The sequence below is a fragment of the Arvicanthis niloticus genome, chromosome 1 (genome assembly GCF_011762505.2).
Source record: "Arvicanthis niloticus isolate mArvNil1 chromosome 1, mArvNil1.pat.X, whole genome shotgun sequence".
Taxonomy (NCBI): domain Eukaryota; kingdom Metazoa; phylum Chordata; class Mammalia; order Rodentia; family Muridae; genus Arvicanthis; species Arvicanthis niloticus.
The window spans coordinates 95,086,887-95,110,392 of NC_047658.1; the positions used below are offsets into that span (position 1 = coordinate 95,086,887).

The 23,506-nt window shown below is 42.0% G+C and overlaps 1 protein-coding gene across 4 annotated transcripts; it reads right to left on the minus strand.

The window, feature by feature from the left end:
- Positions 1–275: 275 nt before the first annotated feature.
- Positions 276–9,614, minus strand: LOC117713791 (apoptosis-associated speck-like protein containing a CARD). Of its 4 annotated transcripts, XR_013103186.1 has the most exons (5): positions 9,116–9,614; positions 8,826–8,882; positions 8,350–8,604; positions 3,925–3,979; positions 276–2,552 (listed from the first exon to the last, which is right to left on the minus strand). XR_013103186.1 is itself a non-coding variant. In XM_076911222.1 (4 exons), exons 1-3 carry the CDS (start codon positions 9,405–9,407, stop codon positions 8,351–8,353), a joined length of 603 nt encoding a protein of 200 aa, XP_076767337.1. In that variant the 5' UTR covers positions 9,408–9,614; the 3' UTR covers positions 276–2,552; position 8,350. The 4 variants fall into 4 exon arrangements, 3 of the variants coding, with proteins under 3 accessions (XP_076767337.1, XP_034366152.1, XP_034366161.1); XM_076911222.1 differs by lacking the exon at positions 3,925–3,979; XM_034510261.2 differs by lacking the exon at positions 276–2,552 and having other exon boundaries at positions 2,578–3,979.
- Between the last annotated feature and the right edge of the window lie 13,892 nt (positions 9,615–23,506).

A 23,506-nucleotide genomic window follows, 5' to 3' on the forward strand; every position in this document is an offset into this window, starting at 1 on the left:
GTCATTGGGTGGTGAAGCCTTTTTACTTATTATGTTTAATAACTTTCCCATATTTGGCAACCACTTCAAATTAGTATGTAGAACCGAAAACTAGCCATGAATGGCGTACAGTGGTAATCCCAGCATTGGGGAGGTAGGATTTCCAGCTTGATTGAGCTACATAGTAATAATACCCTGTCCCAAAGCTAACCTAAATCAGTTGGGTGTGGTTATGGATTCCTATATTCCTGGTACTTCGGTGTGGAGGCAGGAGGATCAGAAGTTCAAGGCCAGGGCTGGAGAGATGGCTCAGTGGTTAAGAGTGTTAGACAAGAGTTCGCAGTGTCTGCACCTTGATTTATTTTGAACAGGGACTCAGTTGTACAGGCTGGTATTGAAGTCACTGTACCACAGGTTGGCTCTGGATTCATGATTTTCTTGCCTCAGCTTTTTTGAATGGCTGGGATTCTAGCAACTTTTATACATTGCAAATGCTACTGAATTATTGCAAACAGTTTCATCTTTTTGTTACAGGTGCTTGTAATTGAACTCATACCTATGAGTGCTGTTTTTATATACACATTCATGCACATACATACATGCCTTTTAAAAAACATATAAATTTTTTTTTTTTAAGATTTTAATTATTTTTTTGTGTAAGAGTACACTGTAGTCCTTCAGACACACCAGGAGAGGGCATCGGATCCCATTACAGATGGTTGTGAGCCACCATGTGGTTGCAGGGAATTGGACTCAGGACCTCTGGAAGAGCAGTTGGTGCTCTTAACCTCTTGAGCCAACTCTCCAGCCCCCTTCTCTCCCCCCCCCCCATTTTTTTTTTAATGAGATACGGTTTGTACACCTAATCCTAGGACTGGGGCAGAATCACTGAGTTCAAAGTCAGCCTGGTTGTAGGCCAGCCAGGCCTATGTAGTGAGCCACTGTGTTCTATCTCCTTTGAGTATGCTGGTGCACATGGTTATGTGTGGAAATGAGAGGAAATGTATGTTATTTCAGTTGCTCTAGTGGGGTCTAGGAGTTGAAATGGCATCAGGTTTGATAGCAAGAACACTTAGCTGTCCTTACCTGACACATTTGTAAAACCATGTTCTTTGATGAACAGCTGTGCTCGTATTTTTCCCTGTGCAAAGTAGCATATGAGCATTAACCAGAGTATGTTAATTTACTTCATATGGCTGCCCATGAGCCCCTTCATGGAATAGCGGAGCCTCAATTCTTTGCCTAGATTGTTTTTAAAGCTCCCATGCTCACAGCAACTGTTACACAACAGTTTATGTTGGAATACCACGTGATGTTACATGTTAGGACAACTTGGGGGGGTTTGTGGGTGGGACAAGGTGTTTTGTCCATCTGTTTGCCTTCAGTTCTCAGTGCCTCTGTGTCTCCCCTCCTCCTCTATATACAAGTTCTGTGTTTTAGCATATTGTTTAGTAGTGGGTAGAATCGCCAAGAGTTCCAAAGGCCAGGAACTGAGGCTTGGTACTCTGATACTTCCATTGACATGTTTCTTTAGAACGGGTCTAGGTCCTTGTAGCTCAATTGGGTTGAAATAATAGGGTTTCACTGTAGCTCTGGCTGCCCTGGAACTCACTATATAGACCTGTCTGACCTCAAATTCAGACATCTGCCTACTTCTGCCTCTTGAGTGCTTGATTAAAGCTGTGCACAACCACCACCACTGGGCTGTTTGGTTTGTTTCTGTGTCTTCTAGTCACCCATTTAAACTTGATATTTTATTTAAACAATATTTTAAAAAGGTTTATTTTTGAGACAGGGTCTCTGTATGTAGGCTGTCCTAGAACTCACAATTTAGACTAGGCTGGTCTTGAACTCAGTCTGGCTCCAGAGTTCTGGAATTAAAAAGATGTGCTCCATCATCACCCCCATGAAATACATATTTTTAAATGTGTAGTAGTTTTGTGTATGTATAATTTTGCCTGCATGTATCTGTGTGTACCATTTGCATTCCTGGCTATATATGGTGATCTGAAGAGGGCACCAGATTCTTAGACTCAAGTAACAGATGGTTGTGAGTCACCATGTGGGTGCTGAGAACCGAACTCAGGTCAGCTGGAAGAGCAGCAAGTGCCCTTAACTGTTGAGCAATCACTCTAGCACTGATTCTGTTTTTTTTCCCCTCCAGACAAGGGTCTTATCCCAAACTGTTCTTGAACTTACCAGTTTCTGAGAATGACCTGGAGAACCAGTCATTAGAGCTCTTGAAGACACTTGTCTGGCCTCTGTACAGTGCTGTGCATATATGTATACCACATGCAAATTACCTGCTGGGGGTAGTGGTTCACGTCTATAATCACAGCACATCCTGTAAAACACTCAAAATTGTTCACAAAGGTTTGTGAGTACTGCAAAAATTAGGTAGCTGATATTATTTTCTATATTCCATTTTCTTTGTTATATGCCCAGAAGTGATACTGCTATGATATTTGCATTTATTGAGCTTTTGGAAACAAGGTGTTATGGCAAAATGCCCATCATCTCGGTGTTCAGAACCCAAAGCAGGAAGACAAGTTTCAGGCCTTTGTGGTGTTGGCCTAAAGAGAATAGAATAACCTCCATGAGCATGTTAGCAGATTTGACCTAAGCGCATTTGTTTATGGTGGCTAGCAATATAAGGCTCTGGGAAGTAATTGAATCTAGAGTTGTTAGAACCCATTGAGTCTGGGATGAGGCATCTGGTAGACTGCACTTCCATTAATATGTAGTGTAGTCATAACTTGGCTGTAGTTTCAGTCTTTCGGAATACTGTGTGTGCTGGGGAGGAAGAGGGCAGTTTTGTTTGAGGGAGTGCTATAGTAGGAAGCCAAGCTGGATATCCTTTAAAAAATAAGCCAACTTTTAAATTGCTTTTCTTTCCATCTACTATGTAGTTACTAGGATTTTACTTTTTTGGAAATTGTAGTCTTGGCTGGCCTAGAACTCCCTATGTAGACCAAACTAACCTCGAATTCATGCATCTGTCTCTTTAAGTGCTGGTATTTAAGGTAGGTAACCACCAAACCTGGCCAAATGATTTTTAATTGTGTATATGAGTGAATACCACTTGTTTGCAGGTATTTTTGAATGCCAGAAGAGGATTTTAGGCTCTTAGGTGCTTGGAGCAAAACTCTAGAAAGGCAAGTGTGTTTAATTGATGAGCTATCTATCTAGCTCCTCTAACACCTTTCAAAAAGTGAATTACAGGCTGGCTTGGGATGGGTGGGGCCATGAGAATAAGCTTGGAAAGAGTTTTTTCAGGGTATTCATATAACCACCTCCTTAAGAGGTATCAGCGTTGCCCAATTGGAGATTCTTTGGAATGTCTGAGGTTTTACAGAAACTTGAGACATATAGGAACCTTGCTGTCATCTACGGTGATAGGCTTTTGATTGGATTTTTTTCAGAGTTTTAGTAAGTCTAGTCAGTTTAGTGTGGCTGTCTTAGTTTTCTATTGCTGTGGCAAAACACCTTGACCAGTGCAACTTACTGTATTTAATTGGGTTTACAAAGTGTTAGAATTTGTGATGGTAGAACAAAGGGTATCAGGAACAGCAGAGAGCTCCTATCTCAAGACTGCCACCAAGAGGCAGCACACAAGGCCCACCTTCCAGTGATACAGCCTCCTCCCAATAAGACCACAACACCTAAGTAATTTTACCAACTTTCTCATTTAAACCATCAGTCTACAAATAAGAGGAAATTCTCACCCTTGTGGGAAAAACTGAACTTGTGCAGGTTGGTATGGTCTGAGTAATCCTTTCTAAACTTAATATACTGTTTATCTATTAGTAAAACAGGCAATTTAATAACCAAAACCTAGAATAATTAGGGCCTGAGGTGCTGGAAGTTTCAGGAGTTTTTAAGTTCTGGAGTAATCACATTTGGTGTATATTGGTCTTAAGAAATGTGAATTCACTTGATACATACCTTAGCTTGAAGGTAATTTCATGTATTCATAGTGTGCTTGTATTTTGATGGTGACCTGCCAATGTGAGGTGAGGAGTTGACTTAATATTTTTGAAGTGGAGTCTTATTCATGTTTAGCACAGGATGGCTTTAAGGTATTGATTTCCCAGTTGGTTATTAGGACTATAGGCCTGTACCTACTGGCTAAAAGTTGCTTTTTAGGGGAAAAAAAGAAACAAAAACAAAAACCAGTTGGGAGTGGATGTTTCCTTTATCCCAGGCTAGCGTCCAGCTGTAGCTGGGGATGACCTTAAGCACTGCTTCAGTTCTACTTCCAGGTTCCTATCCTGACTTTCTCATGATGGACTGTAGCATTCATAAGCCAGATAAAGCCACTTGATCATGGTGTTTATCACAGATAATGGAACCCTAATTAGGATGCCAATTAACACAGAAAAGAGGCAGTGGGTTTTTCAGAGATCATCCCGGCATATATTCTCTGACCTTTCTTCCTGTGATTTATCTTTACTATTTAATTATGTATATACAGTGTGTCTGGGTATGTGCATATATGTGGACAGAGGCTTTGGATCACCCTGGAGCTTGAGTTACAGGTGGTTTTGAGCTATTCCGGGAACCAAACTGTCCCCGTCCCTGCCTCAGGATATATTTCCTGCTTCCTCTCACTCACTATATGGTCTCTGTCAACACAGCTCTTTTCCTTTTTTTAGATTTACATATTTTGTGAGCTATAGGTGTTTGTGTTCATGGATATATGTATGCACCAGTTATGAGCCAATATGTGGGTGCTGGGAGCGGAATCTAGGTCCTTTTTTGTTTTGTTTTTCGAGACAGGGTTTCTCTGTGTAGCCCTGGCTGTCCTGGAGCTCACTCTGTAGACCAGGCTGGCCTTGAACTCAGAAATCCACCTGCCTCTGCCTCTGCCTCCCAAGTGCTGGGATTAAAGGCGTGCGCCCGGCGGAATCTGGATCCTTTAGAACAGCAAGTGCTCATAATTGCTGAGCTGTCTCTAACCCCATGGTTAAGACTGCCTCTCTCACTCTGAAGCTCAGCCTGTCCTAAAACACTGTAGACCAGGCCTCTGCCTCTTGATTATGGTATAAGGATATAAGGCACGTATATGCCCAGCCCTATATATGGGTTTTAATAACTAGCATAAGTCTAGCTTGGGTGGCTTTTATTGTTCAAAATTTAAGCTTGAATAGAAGATTTGAGAAGGCAAATTTATCTTGCATGGCACCTACCTATAGTCCTAGGACTTGGGTGGGAGATATCAGAAAAATCACAAGTGATGCAATGAGTCCTCAAATGTGTGCCTGGAAGCATGGTGGCATACAACTTTAATCTTAGCACTCAGGCAGAGGTAGGTAGGTAGGTCTTTGCGTTTGAAGCCACCCTGGTGAGACTCTCAAGATGCTCCCCACACCCCCTTCCCCCCCCCCCCAAAAAAAAAGGCAAAAATGTTTTTTCTTTTGTAACTTTAAATTTTGTCAGGAGATTGAAGCATCATTAAGAGATGGGTGTGAGCTATGATGTTGGAAGTTTCTGAGTGACTCCAGTGGGACTTGGGACTGCTGGTGACAAGTATAACTTTGAGTTGTTCTGTCAGTTTGTTCAGTGCCTACAACAGCTCTGGGCAAGGCTGATTGGAATAGTAATCCTTAATTCTTGTTTGTAGTGTTTCCTGTAGCTGGTTTTCTATACTTTGTGGCTTCTTTTTCCCAACCTTTATCCCAACCCCACCACCCTTCCCTGGTTTTATCCTCTACCACTAGATAGAGAAACAAAAGAGGGGAAAAGGTATTAACAAAGTCCCTGAATCAAACTTCTTTCTTCTTTGACCATGGTTATTAACAAAATGCAAACAGCCCTCCTTGAACAACCGCCAGCCATGCCTCTCAGGGGCCCTAGCATTTAAGTGTCCTCTGAAAAGTTCCCAGAATTCCAAATGTCACACAATTGCAGAATGTATCTTCAGCTGGCAAAACCATGCTTCTAGAGCTCAAGGCAAATCGTGTGGTTAGGTGCTTTAAATAGTTCAAGCAGTCTAACATCCCTGGGATTAAAATGGTAGCACATTCTTAAAATATTTTTGTGTTTTTTAAAGACACCAACATTGCAGAATTTTTATTTAACTTTGGGCACTAGAGATGTTTAGGGCTGTTTTGTGGATTAGTAGCTTTAGCCACAACCAGGGTTGGAAGGTGCTTTTAGATGTCTGGAAAGAGTTGACACTAATGTGCATGTCCCAGTGCTGTTAAGTGATGAGCTAGGTCTTGTTATTCTCACTTTGTGGAGGGATGCTGACATACAGTTTTCATCATCGCTAGTAAGACCAGGAGCTGGTGTTTGAAATTTTATCCTTTCGATTTTCTACTCTTAAGTCACTCTAATGCCAAGAATCTGACTTCTTAGAACTTTGTTTTCCCATGAAAAAATAAAAAGGGAAAGAGGGGAGTCCCTATTTGTGTGTGTGTGTGTGTGTGTGTGTGTGGGGAGGGCATGCACACCAGGGCTTGTATGTAGAGGTCAAAAGTGCAACCTTTGGTGTTGGACTTTGGTTTTCTACCATGTTTGAATTACTGGAATTTACAACTTGTTCTGGGAGCTTTAATCTCCTGTTAAAGGTGGGTACCACCATGCTCGGCCCATTTAAGATTCTGTGTTCTATTTTTTCCATAATTACACTATTTTCACAGGAGAGGTAGAGTTACCAGCAGGTTACCAAGAAGGCCCAGAATGCCAAATACCTACTAACTTTACTCCCTCTACTTGGTCTAGTCTAAAGCCTCTTAGCTGTAACAGGCCTCTGATTGGATCTCCCTGCTTCTAGACTAACAGCCTAAGTAGTAACCAAAGCTGGTTATAGGAACAGATTCTTAGGACACCTGAACTTCAAGTTTGTTTGGTCCTTAAGCCCCATTCAGCCCCATCTTCTCTTATACACTTTTCCACATACATCCCACTATCTGTTCACAGTTGTCACTAAACACTTGGATTGCAACTCTGAAAAGCCTTGAAGCCTACTTGTCTCAGCATGTTCAAAGGCACACCCACTGGCTCAGAACATTCTCAGTATCTCTAAGACAAAGTAAACCATTGCTACAGTATATTTTCACAAGGACCCTTCAAATAGAGTGGATATACCAATAAAAGACCATCTTTTTTGTCCTCTCCAATCACTAATAAGGTTTCGAATGAACTTGTTAGGCATGTTAGCCCAAGCCTTTGATCCTAGCCCTACTTAAACTAGTCAGGAATGTAGGAGTAGTGAGATCTTGACTCTAAAAACTCCATAGGTAGGACCATAAACAACACTTGTGAGAGTAGCTACTGGGCTGGGGATGGAACTCTGTACAGAGCTTCTCTACCACTTCTGCATCCTGGCTTTGTCTGCTTTCCCTTCAATGATGACAATCCCAACATTGCTGAGAGACCTGAAAGTACAGATGCGAGGCAGAAACAGAATGGCCCTGAAGCTCACATCCTAGAGAGTACAAGCAAAAAGAACAGGGACTCCCTACCTCGAGTTCAGTGCAGACATGTAACTGTGTTCATATTCACACAATACAATTTTAATTTCTTTTAGAAAAGGATAATTACTTGGGGTCGGAGGGATGATTCTGCAGTAATGACTGCTTTTTCCTGGGGAAACATTTGCAGCATCATGTGGAGTCTCAGCCAGGGAATTTACAGATTTTCTGTTTCAGGGAATCTGATGCCCTCTTCTGGCTTTGATGGGCACTACATGCACATGGTGCAAAGACAAACAGCCCCCCCCCCCCCCCCCAATAAAAAAAAAAGAACAAAACTTGGGCTAGGCATGGTGATGCATGCCTTTATTTACAGCACTCAGGGGGCAGAGGTGGGCAGATATCTTGAGTTAGAAGCCAGCCTTGTCTAGACAGGAATCCCCACAGCCCAAAGTCTTCTATGGACTGTTTTTTTTTTTTCTAGGTGCCTTTCCAAGCCCTGTTGCCTATTTAGTTTTTGTTTGTTTTGAGATAGGGTTTCTCTGTACCCTTGGCTGTCCTGGAACTTGCAGAGGTCCCTGCCTCCTGAGTGCTGGGATTAACCATCACCTGGCTCCCTTCTTTCGCTTTTTAACTTGGATAATATTAAGTGTGCTCTCAAAGGTAGTCTTTTGGAATAATATGGGGAAAGCTCCTAAATGGGGAACCAGGAATCATTTGCACTAGAACAGAGAAGCCAGAACTTGAGCCTGGAACTTGGTGTTAGAGACTGGTTTGTGCATGTTAGGTTTATGGTCTACCACCGAGCCACACCCCTTAGCCCATGTGGCCTTTGGAAATATAGCTTAGCTCAGCACAAACATCGGAGAGTAGAGAAAACACAAATACAAATTGGTTGTTCAAAAATTGTGTATACAAAGTCAGGAGCTAGATATGTAGCTGGAAAAGATACCTCAGCTCTGCTCCAGGTCCGTCACCAAGTACGGATGTGTTTCCCTCAAGGCCTCGAGGAGCAAGTTCTTGCAGGTCAGGTCCCAGGATGGAGCAAAGCTGAAGAGCTTCCTCATCTTGTTTTGGTTGGTGGCCTCTGCTCGAACTGCCTGGTACTGTCCTTCAGTCAGCACCCTGCCATATAGAGCATCCAGCACACCATCAACTTCTGTGACCCTGGCAATGAGTGCTTGCCTGTGCAGGTCCACAAAATGTCCTGAGGGTCGAAGTGATAAGTGTTTAACACTGCTTCAAAATTTACTAAATGTAATTTTAGGGGCTGTTAAGGAAAGCCACCCACCATGACTACATAGGCAAAGTATGCTCTTCTAAAAATGTGTGGGTAGTAGGGAGGGCACGGTTATTAGTCCAGTCTGGCTCTGGCCTTGGCACAATAGATAGGCTGTGCAAGGGTGTGTTAGGGTGGGGAAACCTCACCTGTTCTGGCTGTACGCTGAGCAGGGACACTGGTTGCAGCTGCCACAGCTCCAGACTCTGCAAAGAAATGCCAGGTAGTTCTTTACCCTTATCAACAGTCTTGGGGGGGGGGGGTTGACTCCCACTCCACCCAGGGTGCTAAGTTCAAGGCTACAAAGGGAAGTGGCTTTTTTTTTTTTTTTTTTTTTTTTTTTTTGGTATGACAGGAGGAACAGAAAGTTAAGCGCCAAAGAGGCAAGCCTCTGGTGGTGTGTAGGAAGTCGAGGGTAGATGAACAAGGGGACACTTACCTTCCATAATCTTTTGCAGCTGCTCAGCCTGCTCCTGCAAGCCCATGTCTCTAAGCACAGTCATTGTGAGCTCCAAGCCATATGTCTCCAGATAGTAGCTGACAAGTTTGTCAGTGAGGTCTATGGCGTCCATCGACAGCAGGGCCCCCCGTGGGATGCGCCCAAAGCCTTCCCGCAGTGGTACTGACAGCAGCTTCATCTTGAACTTTTTGAGCTCTTCCACTGTCAAATTTTCAAGAGCATCCAGGATGGCATCTCGTGCCCGCCCCATGGCTCTGGGGTGGGCAGCCATGGTCAGCTTTTACTCTTGCTGCTGCTCTCCTGCTGCTAGCCCGCCAAGACCAGGAAGTCAGCTGCTTAGGCCGATGGGCATGCTGGGACTCCACCACCCTCTTCTACTTACAGCTCCTGCTCTTTCTCCAGCAAACTAGTTTTGGTTTCCGCCCCTAAGACTTTCAGACTTGGCTTTTTGGCTAGGCTACAGAAGGAGAAGGTGGAGGAGGGTTGGTGGAGGAAGTGGGGTGGCGGTAGAGGGTGGAGCTAAGTTGTTACTCTGGCAGCCTCTGGAGATGCTGAGGCTCAATAGAGCTTGCTTGCAAACCAGCTATTGCTGAACAGCAACCTGTTTCTGTTGAGTTTCTTGAGGAAAGGAGCTTAGAATCTTGGAAATCTAGATGCCCCAAATCTCGTTTCTCCAGATCTTAGGATCCTCTCACATGCCATTGGAGATTAGAATTTTAACAGCTAGAACACTTAGCCCCTGAATTCCACAGACTTGGAAGAAATGAAGCACAAAAGAGAGTGACTACCATATGTATCAGCTACATTATCAGTACCTTAGTATCAGCTACATTTATTAAACGTTTTTCATCACTCTCTCAGCCTCACATCTGCTGGAAGATGGGGACCTGGGGTCATGATGGGTTTGGGTTGGAAGGGCTAAGGCTTCTTTAAACCTTACTAAATGCCCCAGCAGTTAAATATTTTGTAGTGTGATGACAACTGTAATTAGATAAAACACTGAAGTGTAGAGACCTGAGTGGACAGCTAGCTACCCCTTACTCCTGGGCTGGTTGGGATGACTTTGGAGCGTGCTCTGTATCCAGAATTCCTAACCTGCTTTAAACCTGGTTGGGAAGGGTCTACTGGTCCATCCCAGTTTTGATCTATTCAGTCTTTTTTTTTACCATGCTAGCAGTTTACCCTTATCTTCAAGCCTCAGCCACACTGGCCTCAGTTTCTCTGAGTTGCCTTTTCAAGTCTTTGCACATGCTCTTCTCTAAGCCTTGAAATTGCTTCCCTTCCTTAAGCCTCAGGTTAAATGTTACTTCCTCTGAGAGACCAGGCTTAAGAGTCCTTCATCTGCCCATTTAGATCATATTACTGCTAGTTAACATAACTACGTATTTGTAGCTTTTGTGATTTTTTTTTTTTTTTTTGGTTGTGGGAGTTTGTTACAATGCCCAGCATTGTGCCAAGAGCACTCTACCTAATCACCACTTACTGATTTGCCTATTTATTTACTTTAGATAAGGTCTTGTGTAACCTAGGCTAGTCTTGATCCTTTTTTTTTGCTCACCCCCCTGACTGGCTGGAATTGGAATAGCAGGTATATTCTACTGCATCTGGCTTAAGATGCCTCCCTCCTCTTGACAGAATGCCATTATGGATCCCTGGATCCATGGATCAGAGATCCATGTGTCTCTGCATCACAAGTGCTTGGATCAAGGTGTGCCATTAGGACTGGCAGGGTTCTACCTCTTGACACTTTAAAATTGTGGATTAAGTTTGCAGGGTGGCAGGGTGTCTCCATCCTTGTGGCATGGTATCCCAGCAGCAATTGTGAGATAGCCAGTGTTCCTTGACTCATGGCTTATGGCTCCTCATTGATCCTTCTACAATTTCCAGATCATTATGGCCAAAAGAATACATTTTTATAATCTACACAAAGGAGGTTGTCCCTTACTCCTGTGATTCCTCAGATTCCTCAGAGTAAAATGTCACTCTTTCTAAGTAATTTCAACTCTTTAGGCTGGGATCCTCTATAAGTGTCATTTATATAGTTTTTTTGACAGTTCTTTTAATGGGAAAAGTGGCCCATGTACAAAAGGGAAGATGGACCCAGGCAGAATGGTCAAGAGTACCTTGTACATCGTTTGATAGCTTATCAGCTTAGCTTCTGTCTGTTTAAAAATAACTGGTTGAACCTAGGGCCTCATGTATTTATTTGTTTTATTTCTGTTTTCAACCTGTCTTTCCCTGCTATTTTCACCCTCTGGTTTCTCCCCATGATGCTCCTCCAAGTTTCTACCATAGTTTTTTAATAATATGATGTGTCTGTTTACTTTTTCTAAAGTCTGAGGAATTAAGAGCACAAACCAGATCTGGACCATCTCTGGCCATTACCTGGCATCGGGCTTGTCACTGACTTATCATAGCATTGAGGAGCCTTTATAGAATGACAAAAGAGTCCTGTTCCTAGAATTGTAAAAATATACAAGAGACAGAGGCAGGGGATTTTGCCCAAACACAAAACTGAGGAGAGGTGCAAGGGTCTGTGATTTGCAAAGAATAATACCCCAGACTCAAAATAGTACGCAATAGCAAAGAGCGTTTATCCTGTAGAGACCCAGCATACAGAGGTCTACCATACAACAGGCTGGAAGACGGAGGTGTAGGCTTTGCAATTTAAAGCCTGTTAGGGTAGGAGTGGGTGACTTTTGCCTTTCTTTTCCTTGATTGGTTGCCTTTGTGATTTGCTAAGGCTCTGGGGATTTGTGGGACTTTTGCTGATTATACTGGGCTCAAGCTAGGTGGTAAGGCAGCGTCTACAACTCCTGACTGACTGCCCATGAGGTTAGATCAGGTTAGGTAGTAGGGCAGCTTCCTGATTGGCAGACCATGAGGTGTATGTGTGTGTGTGTGTGTGTGTGTGTGTGTTTTTTTTTTTTTCTTCTTCCTGGAATTGACTTGTTTCAGACTTTTCCAGTTCTGGGAAACAGAAACTTAGGCCTAGTCTCCCAGACTGTCAGTTTGCAGCCTGTCATGGAGTCAGCCTGGCTCTGGCTAACTCTATCCTCACAAGGTAACTAGCCTTATGGCAGACTTAGAAGACTAGTTTAAATGGGATAGTTGAGTTATGAGCTAGCGGAAACAAGCCAAAGCTTATGACCTAGGCATTTATTCATACTTAAGTCTTAGAGTCCTTATTCTGGGAACAAAGAGGCCAGGTAGAAAAGCTTGGGGCTACAAGAAGGCTACACAAAGAAACCTTATCTCATCTCCCCACCTCCAAAAAAAAAAAAAAAAATTGCCAAAACCTGCTGTTGCCTAAAAGCCTAAACTGGTAACAGGTGCTGAACATTTTGTTCAGGACCTTATGACTGTGCTAGGGGTTTTCTTAGAGCTAAACTGCTTAGGGTGACGACTGGCAGGGAGTTCATGAGCCCTCCTCAGTATAGCCGGGATTAGTGCTCTGTGCCTCTACATCCAGCTATTTATGTTTATCTTATTAAATGGTTGATACTGTTAAAAAAAAATAGATGTGTGTATATTTTAAATTTTATTTATTATTGTGTATGGGTATGATTGTACTTATGGTTTGATGTGCATAGAGGTCAGAGAAAAGCTTTTGGGAATTAGCACTCTCCTTTTACCGTGGATTCCAGAGACTGATCTTGAGTTTCAGGCTTGTGTGGAAACCACATTATTTATTTATTTTGGTTTTATGAAGTATGGTTTCAAATTTGTTTTGTAGTTGAAGATGACCTTCTTACTGCCTTGACCTCCCAAGTGCTGGGATTCCAGGTGTGTTTTACCATACTCTGTTGTATAGCTACATATATTGAGCCTTTGTTTGGACAAAGTGGCCTTTGCTTTTAATTGAAACTTAGAGGTTGCAGAAAATTGCATGAAGGAGAGAGAGAGAGAGAGAGAGAGAGAGAGAGAGAGAGAGAGAGAGAGGTCTCTGAAGAACAATGGGATCCTCACACTCACTTTTCTGGTGGTGAGAGGGGATCAAGTTGGGTCAGGTTTGATATCTGACCAGTTACACACAACTCATGTATTCAGACCAAGACATGGAGATGCCTGACTGGGATGGTCACTGGGGATTTCAGGCAGTGTTAGCAATTCGATAAGATGCATAGTAAGACAGGAGACACGGACTGGAGAAATGTTACCCTTGCTGTCACAGACAGGAAGTATCACCCTGATGTCAGTTTTAGACTGGACTTCAGTAGGGACAAGAGATGTCTTAACTAGGTGGACTCTGTCAGCAGTCTGCTCATTATGAACGCAGAACAATCTGGGGAAACCTATTTTACTTGAAAAGGATGTATTAAGGTTCTACTGTTTTGTTTGTTTGTTTGGTTTTTGGTCTTTGGATTTTCAGGACAGGGTTTTTCTGTGTATCCCTGATTGCCCTGAAACTCACTCTGTAGACCAGGCTGGCTTCAAACTCAGAGATCCGTCTGCTTCTGCCTCTCTGAGTGCTGGGATTAAAGGTGTGCGCCACCACTGCCTGGCAGCACTACCATATTTGCAGCCTCTTTGGATTGCTGTCTTATTATTAGCTTCCATTTTTGAATCTTGCTATTTTCTAGGCATTGTTGTAAGCACTTAGGACGCACAATCTCACTTAATTTCCCCAGCAACCTCAAAAGGTATTATGTGTTTTACCAGCTTACAGTGGGAAACACATTTTCAGAAGTCATGCTGGCAGCAACACTGCTAGTAAATGGCAAAACACAGATGGGAACTCTTTCCATGTGTTGCCTATGGCTTTCTAGATTCCATCTAACATCCCCAAGGCCCACTTTTCTGCCCTAAAAATGCCTATTTCTTGGAGTGATTATGTATACAAGAAGTAAATACCTCCTTCTTTAACTTCTTTGAAATGCCACTAGGAAGGTGGATGTAATGATGAAATTAACCTCCCTGTGTTTGCAGAGCGCTTCAAATGCTCTAGAACTTACAAAGCATATTCAGAAGATATGGAGCACTGGGAAAGCAGGAACAAAGGGATGTTAGTCCCAGCCACATTTAACTCCCAGGCCCTCTATCTCTTCCTGAATCAAGGAAGTCATACCCCTTGGTCTGGATCCAATGTCAATCAGTACTCTGAGAAAGTCAGTGTCTTGCCCACTGTCCCCAGGGAGGCAGAGACAAAGTCTGCTGATTTCTGGAGACTGCTAAAGTAACTTCTACCTGGGAGATAAATATATGGGTTTTAGATTTTTTGAGGAAGTCAAATGCTCTCTTCTATTTCTAGATGATATGCTTCGAGACAGGTGTGTTTTGACTCTGACAGAAAAGAATCTCTAGGGTTCCGCTCTGGCTTACCCTTGTCTTGCTGGACCAGAGCCAGAGTGGTTGGTAAGATGAAGTGTCTCCTATATATGATCCCATTACCCCTAAAATAACTGATTGATGGAGCCATATTGTTTCTTCCGGAGTCAGAAAGGCTACAGTTTTTGTTTGTTTGTTTGTTTTTGTTTTTTGATACACAGTTCCTTTGTGCCTTGGCTGTCCTGGAGATAGCTCTGTAGACCAGGCTAGCCTTGGATTCAGAGATCTGCCTGCCTCTGTCACCTGTGCTGGAGTTAAAAGCCTGTGTCACCCTGCCTGACTACTGTTCTTTATTTCCTTCCTCCTTTCCTTCCTTCCTCCTTTCCTTTCCTTTTCTCTCCTCTCCTTTCCTTTCCTCTCTTCCCTCCTTCTGTCCCTCCCTCCCTCCCTCCTTTTCTTCTCTCTCTCTCTCTCTCTCTCTCTCTCTCTCTCTCTCTCTCTCTCTCTCTTTCTTTCATCTGGATATTGCTATGTAGACCATACTGGCCTCAAACTTACAGAGATTGTCTTGCCTCTGCCTCAAGTGCTGAGATTAAAGGAATGTGCCAAGAACACATACTTCTAATATTTCCAAAACACTGGGCAAGTTACTCAACTTCCTCTGTGCTTCCTTTCTTCCCTAAGGCACAGGCAGGGACAGTGGGGTCTGTTACATGACCCAAAAAAGTTAGAGGCTGTGAAGTGCTTAGGACAAAGCTAGCACAGAGAATCTCAGTCTCAGCTTTCCCGCCTGTGGGCTGGGATGTTAGTGATCTTACCAGGTTGCAGGGAGGGTTTGCTGGAGAAATTAGTGGTAATAATTGTAATAATATCAATATCTAGCATTTGCTGAACATATTCTGTGTGCTTGTAAGATGTGGTTCACACCTGTAATCCTCAGGAGGCAGATGGAGAAATTGAGTTTGTGGTCAGCTAGGACTACTTATAGAGTACTAGGCCTTCTGGTCCTAGGTAAACAAGTATGAGAGCCCATCCCCTAGTCCAAAGAACTAACTTGTCGAATCTTCATAATAATCTAATGTTTATTACAACATGTAATTCTCATTTTAGAGATAATGACGAGTAGGGGAAATAAAGGTTCCCTGGACTCTTCAGTTTCCTGGGAGAGAATTTGAGAAAACCAGACTGACTTGTGCAAGATCGTACAGTGAGATGCTGGAGTCAGGATTTGAATGAAACAATGGCAGATACAACTTCCTAAGCTCTTGAATGGTGTCCCTATTTATTTGGCATGTTATCCTCTTTACTTGGTAACATGTACATGTAGCCCTATGTACCTCTGGCTGTCTTGAAACTCATGCAGACCAAGTTGGCTTCACATTCACAAAGATCCACCTACCTCTGCCTCCCAAATGCTGGAATTAAGGATGTGTGCCACCACTCCCAGATGGCATCTCACATTCTAGTCCAGGTTAACCTCAAACTTGTGGCTGTTTTCCTGCCCAACTTCCTGAGAGGAGCTAGGGTCACAGGTATGAGCCATTCATGGGACTTATTGATCTGGCTGTTGGGAGACTTTCCCTTGATACAAATTGAGAGCTCTCCTCTGAGCCCCAGGGCCTTTGGAAGAGTTTGACTTCAGGAGCAGCAACACTGGTTCCCCCTCCTCCTCCCTTCATGTTCTGTCTTGTACTGTAACCTGCTTAAGACAATGCCTTTTTCATAGGTCAAATAAGAGACCTAGTCTGCCTTTATCACCTTTGGCTGTGAATACTCCTATGGACAGATCAAATCTAGAAGATGTAGCTTCAACTTGACAATGATGAAAGTTCCAGATGAGATAAAAATTTTGGGTGTTAGTTTTTGAACTTAAATGAAACTGCTTGTGTCTTCAGCAACCAGCTCCAAATATACATTTGCTCCACACCCTTCCTGTTACAAACATCAGGCCAACTCTGAGCAGTCCAATCTCATAGAAGTAGGTGGGGACATACAGATAATGAGGAGTAAAAGAAATAAAAGTTCCCTGGATTCCTGAGTCTCCTGGAACAGAACACTAGCTTCAAAGGAGTAGGATTACATCATGTTTGAAATGCCAACACCCAAAGACTGACACAAAGAGCCTCTAAAGAGAAGACTGAGAATTTAAAACAAACTCTGGCTTGGGTAAGAATGGTTGAGGGAGGAATGAGTAAAGCCAACTCAAGGCTGAGCAAAACTGATTAAATCTGAGAGGACAAATGAGAGAGTTTCTGTGTCTGTTCCTTTTTGGAAATGTTTGCTCATCAGAGTGTGTTGTGGTATATCTCCAACCCAAATAAGACTGGTCAATGAAAACACAACAATTATGAATATAAGCTGCATGCCTAGATTGGGCAGATTCACCACTACACTACTCTATTCCCCAGCTATGAGACCTTTATAACTTGCGGGTTTTCCAAATCATGCATTTGTCCTTCCACTTCCTGCTCTTCTGTCGTCTTCCTTCTCTGTAGTTCTTGTCCTACATCTCTCTCCTCTCTCTTCTCACCAACCTTTATTTCTCCATCTCCTCTCTTCTGCCCAATCACTGGCTCTAGCTTTTATTTTACAAATTAAGGTGGGCAGAAGGTTCAATAGAAGTTACCTGTGTACTGATTCACTCCTCCTCTCTAGCTCCTCCCAGGAAAGTGGAATTAACATCAAAATACAAGGTCGGGCTATCCACAACACTTCCCCCTTTTTGTCCAATTAAAACACTCTTTTCTCCCAGATATAAGTTGAACACAACTATATTACCATATTGTAATTGTTAAAGTACAAGATAGACTTAACACCCAGTCCATCATTTTTGTTAAACAACAGAACCTCTATCATCTCTCCTAACTAAAAGACTTAGTTCTGAACCTGGCTTATGTCCTGTCTTTAGAATAAATGTCAGCAGAAAACCATCCTCTCAAAGTAAATAGCTGGGATTGGCTATGAGACTATAAATCTTCAACCCTGTCAGAAATCCAGAATGATTGAATTAACTGAAGATATGGAAAGCACAAAGCATAGCTTCCAAAACTTAGCCAATTTATAGAGACTGCTGAACACCTGGACAGTCCCTATACTTCAAAACGTTGGAGCATCTGATCTCCAGCCTTCTGGCCCAGGATCATCTGACAGACTTAGTGATGCAGAATTATTAAGGGCTGATTACTCTGTCTTGGCAGATACAATCAGTCAACTATTCCGCAATTGTGTCCTTTTCTGGACAGTAATTTGTCTGTAGATGAAAAGAGGCAATTCTTGCCTAGTGGCTGTCTCACCACAACTGGAGTAACTTCAAAGATGCTCAATTTCTTCTTAGAATCCAAGACAGGAAGTTGTCAGGAGCAGACAGGTCTCTAATCAAAATGAACATTAATATAGAAATGTTTGTCAATTCTATGGACTTCTGACGTTTTGAAAACCAACTATCCATGTAAGGCAATCTGGACTGTTGTCTGTTAACTCCTCTTAGCTATTTCTAAATAAAATATAGAAAACACCCTAACAATAAACTCAGAGCCATGAATTTGTTATAGGCCCTTAACTCACAGGCTAACCATCTCAAATCAGTTAGAAAAGTTAAAGAAGGACTGGGTCTAAGCCTTGTATTCCTAAATGTGTTATATAGGCACAATGCCTACGAAAGTAACAATATTAATCTCACCTTTATATCAATAAGAAGCTCATACCAATGAAAACCTTAAATTTGAAATCAAAGTAAATTTTGTACCATTTAAGAAATTATAACTTCATCTTAATAACAATTATACATATTTCTACCAATAGGTTATGGCTATGCAATAAATCCTAGCTAATCCTCCCTGTTCCAACAAAACCCCTAGAAAGACAGCCTAATATTAACCACTTCAGTCCCCAAGTTCAGGGAATAGAGGTGCCAGCTCTTCATTAACTTCTTCCAGCTGAATTTGGGAGTTGAGATATTAGAAGAGGGGTAGGGAGAAGGATAAATTGATAAGCCTCTGTCTGATGTTTGTGTCTTCACTGCATCCAGCTAAAATTCCAGGACATCAGAGGTTCGAGCAGGTCTGCTCAGCTTGCTTGATGAGTAGATACACCAAGGCTGTGTATTCTGCAATATACAATTCTCAAAACAAATTTTAGTATCAAGATAATTTTTTGTTTGAATTCTGGAATTTAGTCTTCTGGTGGCCTGCCTCTATCATGTCTAATCCATATAATTCTGAGAGTTTCTATGAGGGTGTGCTCCCACCATCCTACCATTCCTGCCTCCCTGCTCTTGAAATTCCCCAACACTTGGGAATCCACACTTTCAGGCACCAAGGCCCTTCACTTCCACTGATGCCTTATTCCATCCCCCCTCCTCCAATTACTATGAGGGTGTGCTCCCACCATCCTCCCATTCCTGCCTCCCTGCTCTGGAAATTCTTCAACATTAGGGAATCCAGTCTTTCAGGCACCAAGGCCCTCCACTCCCACTGATGCCTGGCAAGGCCACCCTCAACTATCTATACAGGTGGAGCCATGAGTCCCTCCATTTGTGTTCTCAGGCTGGAGATTTTAGAATGGCTACTCCAGCTTGTTTCTTAGGACCATTTGCTTGAAAATTGTTTTCCAGCCTTTTACTCTAAGGTAGAGTCTGTCTTTGTCACTGAGATGGGTTTCCTGTATGCAGCAAAATGCTGGGTCCTGTTTACGTATCCAGTTGGTTAGCCTATGTCTTTTAATTGGGGAATTGAGTCCATTGATGTTAAGAGATATTAAGGAACAGTGATTGTTGCTTCCTATTATTTTTGTTATTAGAGGTGGAATTATCTTTGTGTGGCTTTTTTTTGGTTTTGTTGGAAGAGGATTACTTTCTTGCTCTTTCTGGGGTATAATTTCCCTCCTTGTATTGGTGCTTTCCTGCTATTATCCTTTGTAATGCTGGGTTTGTGGAAAGATATTGTGTAAATTTGGTTTTGTCGTAGAATATCTTGGTTTTTCCACCTATGGTAATTGAGAGTTTTGCTGGGTATAGTATCCTGGGCTGGCATTTATGTTCTCTTAGGGTCTGTATGATATCTGTCCAGGATCTTCTAGCTTTTATAGTCTCTGGTGAGAAGTCTGGTGTAATTCTGATAGGTCTGCCTTTATATGTCACTTGGCCTTTTTCCCTTACTGCTTTTAAAATTATTTCTTTGTTTTGTGCATTTTGTGTTTTGATTGTTATGTGACGGGAGGTATTTCTTTTCTGGTCTAGTCTATTTGGTGTTCTGTAGGCTTCTTGGATGATTATGGGCATCTCATTCTTTAAGTTAGGGAAGTTTTGTTCTATAATTTTGTTGAAGATATTTATTGGTCCTTTAAGATGGCAATCCTCACTTTCTTCTATACCTATTATCCTTAGGTTCGGTCTTCTCATTGTGTCCTGAATTTCCTGGATGCTTTGTGTTAAGAACTTTTTGCATTTTGTATTTTCTTTGACAGTTGTGTCAATATTTTCTATGGTATCTTCTGCACCTGAGATTCTCTCTTCTATCTCTTGTATTCTGTTGGTAATGCTTGCATCTATGACTCCTGATTTCTTTCCCAGATTTTCTATATCCCTGGTAGTCTCCCTTTGTGATTTCTTGATTGTCTCTACTTCCATTTTTATGTCCTGAATGGTTTTATTCAATTCCTTTACCTGTTTGGTTGTGTTCTCTTGTAATTCTTTTAGGGATTTTTGTGTTTCCTCTTTAAGGGCTTCTACCTGTTTACCTGTGTTCTTCTCAAATTCTTTGAGAGTGTTATTTATGTCCCCCTTAAAGTCCTCTATCATCATCATTATAAGTGATTTCAAATCTGAATCTTGCTTTCTTTAGTGATATGGGGAATTCAGGACTTTCTTGTGTGGGAGAACTAGGTTCTAATGATGCCAAGTACCATGGGTTGCTGATATTTATGTTCTTGTGTTTGCCTTTCACCATTTGGATCTCCTTAGTGCTACCTGCTCTGTCTCTGACTGGAGCTTGTCTTTCCTATTATCTTGGTTATATCAGAACTCTGTGGGGTGGGTGTTACTACTGGAGTTAGAGCTGGGGCCCAAGATCTGCTCAGTGCTCAGGCGCAGACAGGAAGGAACCAGTGCTCCAGGCCAGGAGTGACTTCCTGGGTCCTAGTGGGTCCCAGTTACTCCCTGTTTGGGGCAGGTATTGCTATCTCCTTACCTGAGATACTGCCTGGGTTAGAGATCCTGGAAGGCCCGCTTCCTCTGGGTTCTGTGAGATTGGGGGCAGAGCTAAGATACTACCCAGGTTAGAGTTTCTGGGAGGCCCACTTCCTCTGGGTTCTGTAAGATTGGGGGCAGAACTGCCACCCGGGATCTGCTCAGTGCTCAGGCCCAGACTGGAAGGCCAGATATTTCTAATTTAAATCTAGAAAACATCCTAACAATAAACTCAGAGCCATGAATTTGCTATTAGGCCCTTAACTCACATTGCTTAATCATCTAAAAACAGTTTATAATAGCAGTCATAGAAGGACTGGGTCTAAGCCTTATATTCTTAAAGGTGTCATATAGGCACAATGCCTCATTAGAGTAACAATATTAATCCCAATTTTATATCAATAAAAAATTCATACCAATGAAAACTTTAAATTTGTACAAAATAAATTTTGTATCATTTAAGAAATATAACTTCATCTTAATAACAATTATATAGATTTCTACCAAATAGGTTATGGCTATGCAATCAGTCCTAGCTATTTCCTGTTTCAACAAAACCACTACTTTCCCCTAGAAAGACAGCCCAATATTAACCACCTTAGTCCCCAAGCTCAGGGAATAGGGATGCTGACTCTTCATTAACTTCTTCAAGCTGAATTTGGGAGTTGAGATATTAGAAGAGGGGTAGGGCGAAGGGTAAATTGATAAGCCTCTGATGTCTGTGTCATCACTGCATCCAACTGACAGGACATCAGAGGTTCGAGCAGGTCTGCTCAGCTTGCTTGATGAGTAGATACACCAAGACTGTGTATTCTGCAATATACAATTCTCAAAACAAATTTAAGTATCAAGATAATTTTTTGTTTGAATTCTGGAATCTAGTCTTCTGGCGGCTTGCCTCTGTCATGTCTAATCCATATAATTCTGGGAGGTAGAAATATCTTAATCGTCTCTTCTGAAACACACACAAACCTTTTTCACTAAACAGCATATCCTTGAGCCAGTTTTTGGTTGAATTCTGGAATCTAGTCTCTGGCGGCCTGCTTCTGTCATGTCTAATCCATATAATTCTAGAAGGTATAACTACCTTAATGACCTCTTCTGAAAACACACAGACAAAACCGTTTTTCCAAATCAGCATGTCCTTGAACCAATAACCAGAAAAACCTTTATCTTGACCTTTTCCCCATAAGTTAGTGGCTGTATCAGCCACGTATGGCCTCAGCTTTCCTACCTGACCTTCTGGTCCTATACATTTAAGCCACCTGGCACTTTGTTTTATTTGGGATAAAGTCCCAACTCCTTGAAACTGAATATCTACTTCTTAAGTGGCCAGTTTTCAGGCCAAGAATTTGAAGAGATAATGGTGACATCTGCTCCAGTGTCAACTATCCCTTAAATCTCAGTATTATTCACTAGTATTCTTAGTTTTGGTCTTTGATCCTCTATAGAAGTTTGCCAAAATATTTGCTTTTGGCTCCCTGTGAGGCCTTCTGAATTGTCTATAAAACTTTCCTCAGCCTTGTCTGGTCTCAGAATCTGTGTTTTTGAAGCAGTGACATTTAATTGTCCCGAGGAAGAGAACTCTCCCTGACTGGCATTGGGGCCTGCGAGAGGCCCCCCTGGGATTTTTTTTTTTTTTTGGCAGGGTATTGCCCCATTTTTCTGTTGTTGGTCTACATTCCCTAGTCAGATGTCAGCCTTTGCCACATCTTTCACATTTTCCAGAAGGCATAGACTCCCCTTTTGTATTACTTTGGTTTTTCCTGCAGTCATTTCTGAGATAACCCTGTTTACCACAATTAAAACATTTTAAATCTTGGGTTAAATCTAGGTGTTTAGTAGCAGCTTCTCTTATTACTGTCATATCAGCTGAGCAAGATCCAACATCAGCTGTGTATCTAATCCACTCATCTATTGATGCTGACCTTGCCCTTAGTGGTCTGATTATTTCCTCGAATTCAGCATTTGAATTTTCAAAGGTTAAAGACTCAATTATTGCCTTTCTTGCTGCTGAATCTGATATACTCCTTTCCACAGCTGAGGAAAGCCTTTACAAAGCTTTTTAGCCTTTGTAAAAAGTCAGGGAAGGTTTCTTTTGGACCTTGTATGACTTGAGTAAATGGTTCAAATCTTTTCCCTGATTCTGCGACTTTGTCCCAGGCCTTTAAGGCTGACAATCGACACAATGCCAGTTTCTTCATCATATACAGCCAGTACCTCTACCTCAGCAAAGCGACCTTTACCAAGCAGTTGGTCTATGAAATCTCTCTTCCCCTGGCTCTATTTTGTCGTGCTATCTCCCTTGCCTCATCTCTCCACCATGCAACCCACTGTAAATTTGCAGCAGTATTGCTCTTGCCATATCTTTCCAGTCTTGGGGGATTATTCTATTTTTAATAGTCCAAGATGTCAGAATTTGTTTTACAAATGGCGAATACATTCCAAATTTAGTGACACTTCCCTTAAATTTTCTCAGATCTAACACATCCATGGGTTGCCATTCAAATTCCTGATAACTCTGTGGATAATTAATGTCTGGAGGTCTTTGTTGTGTATTAGACTAAATAGACTAAAGTTTGTTTTTTAATGACCCTTGGTTGACTTTCTCTAGTTTCTTCTGTCTCTACCTGAGTATTTTCCTTAATTAAAATTTTAAATTCCTCCCTTAAGGTCTGTGCCCATGCTTCATATCTCTCCTTTTGTAGCTCTTCCTGTTCCTTAAGTTCCTGTAGTCTCTGTTCAAGGTTCTGCCTCTAAATTTTGAATTTTCCCTTATATTGTAAATCTGATATTTTGCTGTCTATTTTATTTTGATTGATTAATTGTAAAAGGTTATTCTCCAAATCTTGCTTCTATCCCTCATTATTTTCTCTCCGCTTCTCAGTCTGATCTGTGAGCTGCTGCATCCTCTGTCC

Bases quoted from the DNA above. Each gene is read 5' to 3' on its own strand.
- LOC117713791 (XM_076911222.1), bottom strand. From the start codon at position 9,407: ATGGCTGCCCACCCCAGAGCCATGGGGCGGGCACGAGATGCCATCCTG. The intron at 8,883-9,115 runs GTAAGTGTCCCC...ATTTCTTTGCAG, and splicing joins GCTGCAAAAGATTATGGAAG to AGTCTGGAGCTGTGGCAGCT. The intron at 8,605-8,825 runs GTGAGGTTTCCC...TTCGACCCTCAG, and splicing joins TCAGCGTACAGCCAGAACAG to GACATTTTGTGGACCTGCAC.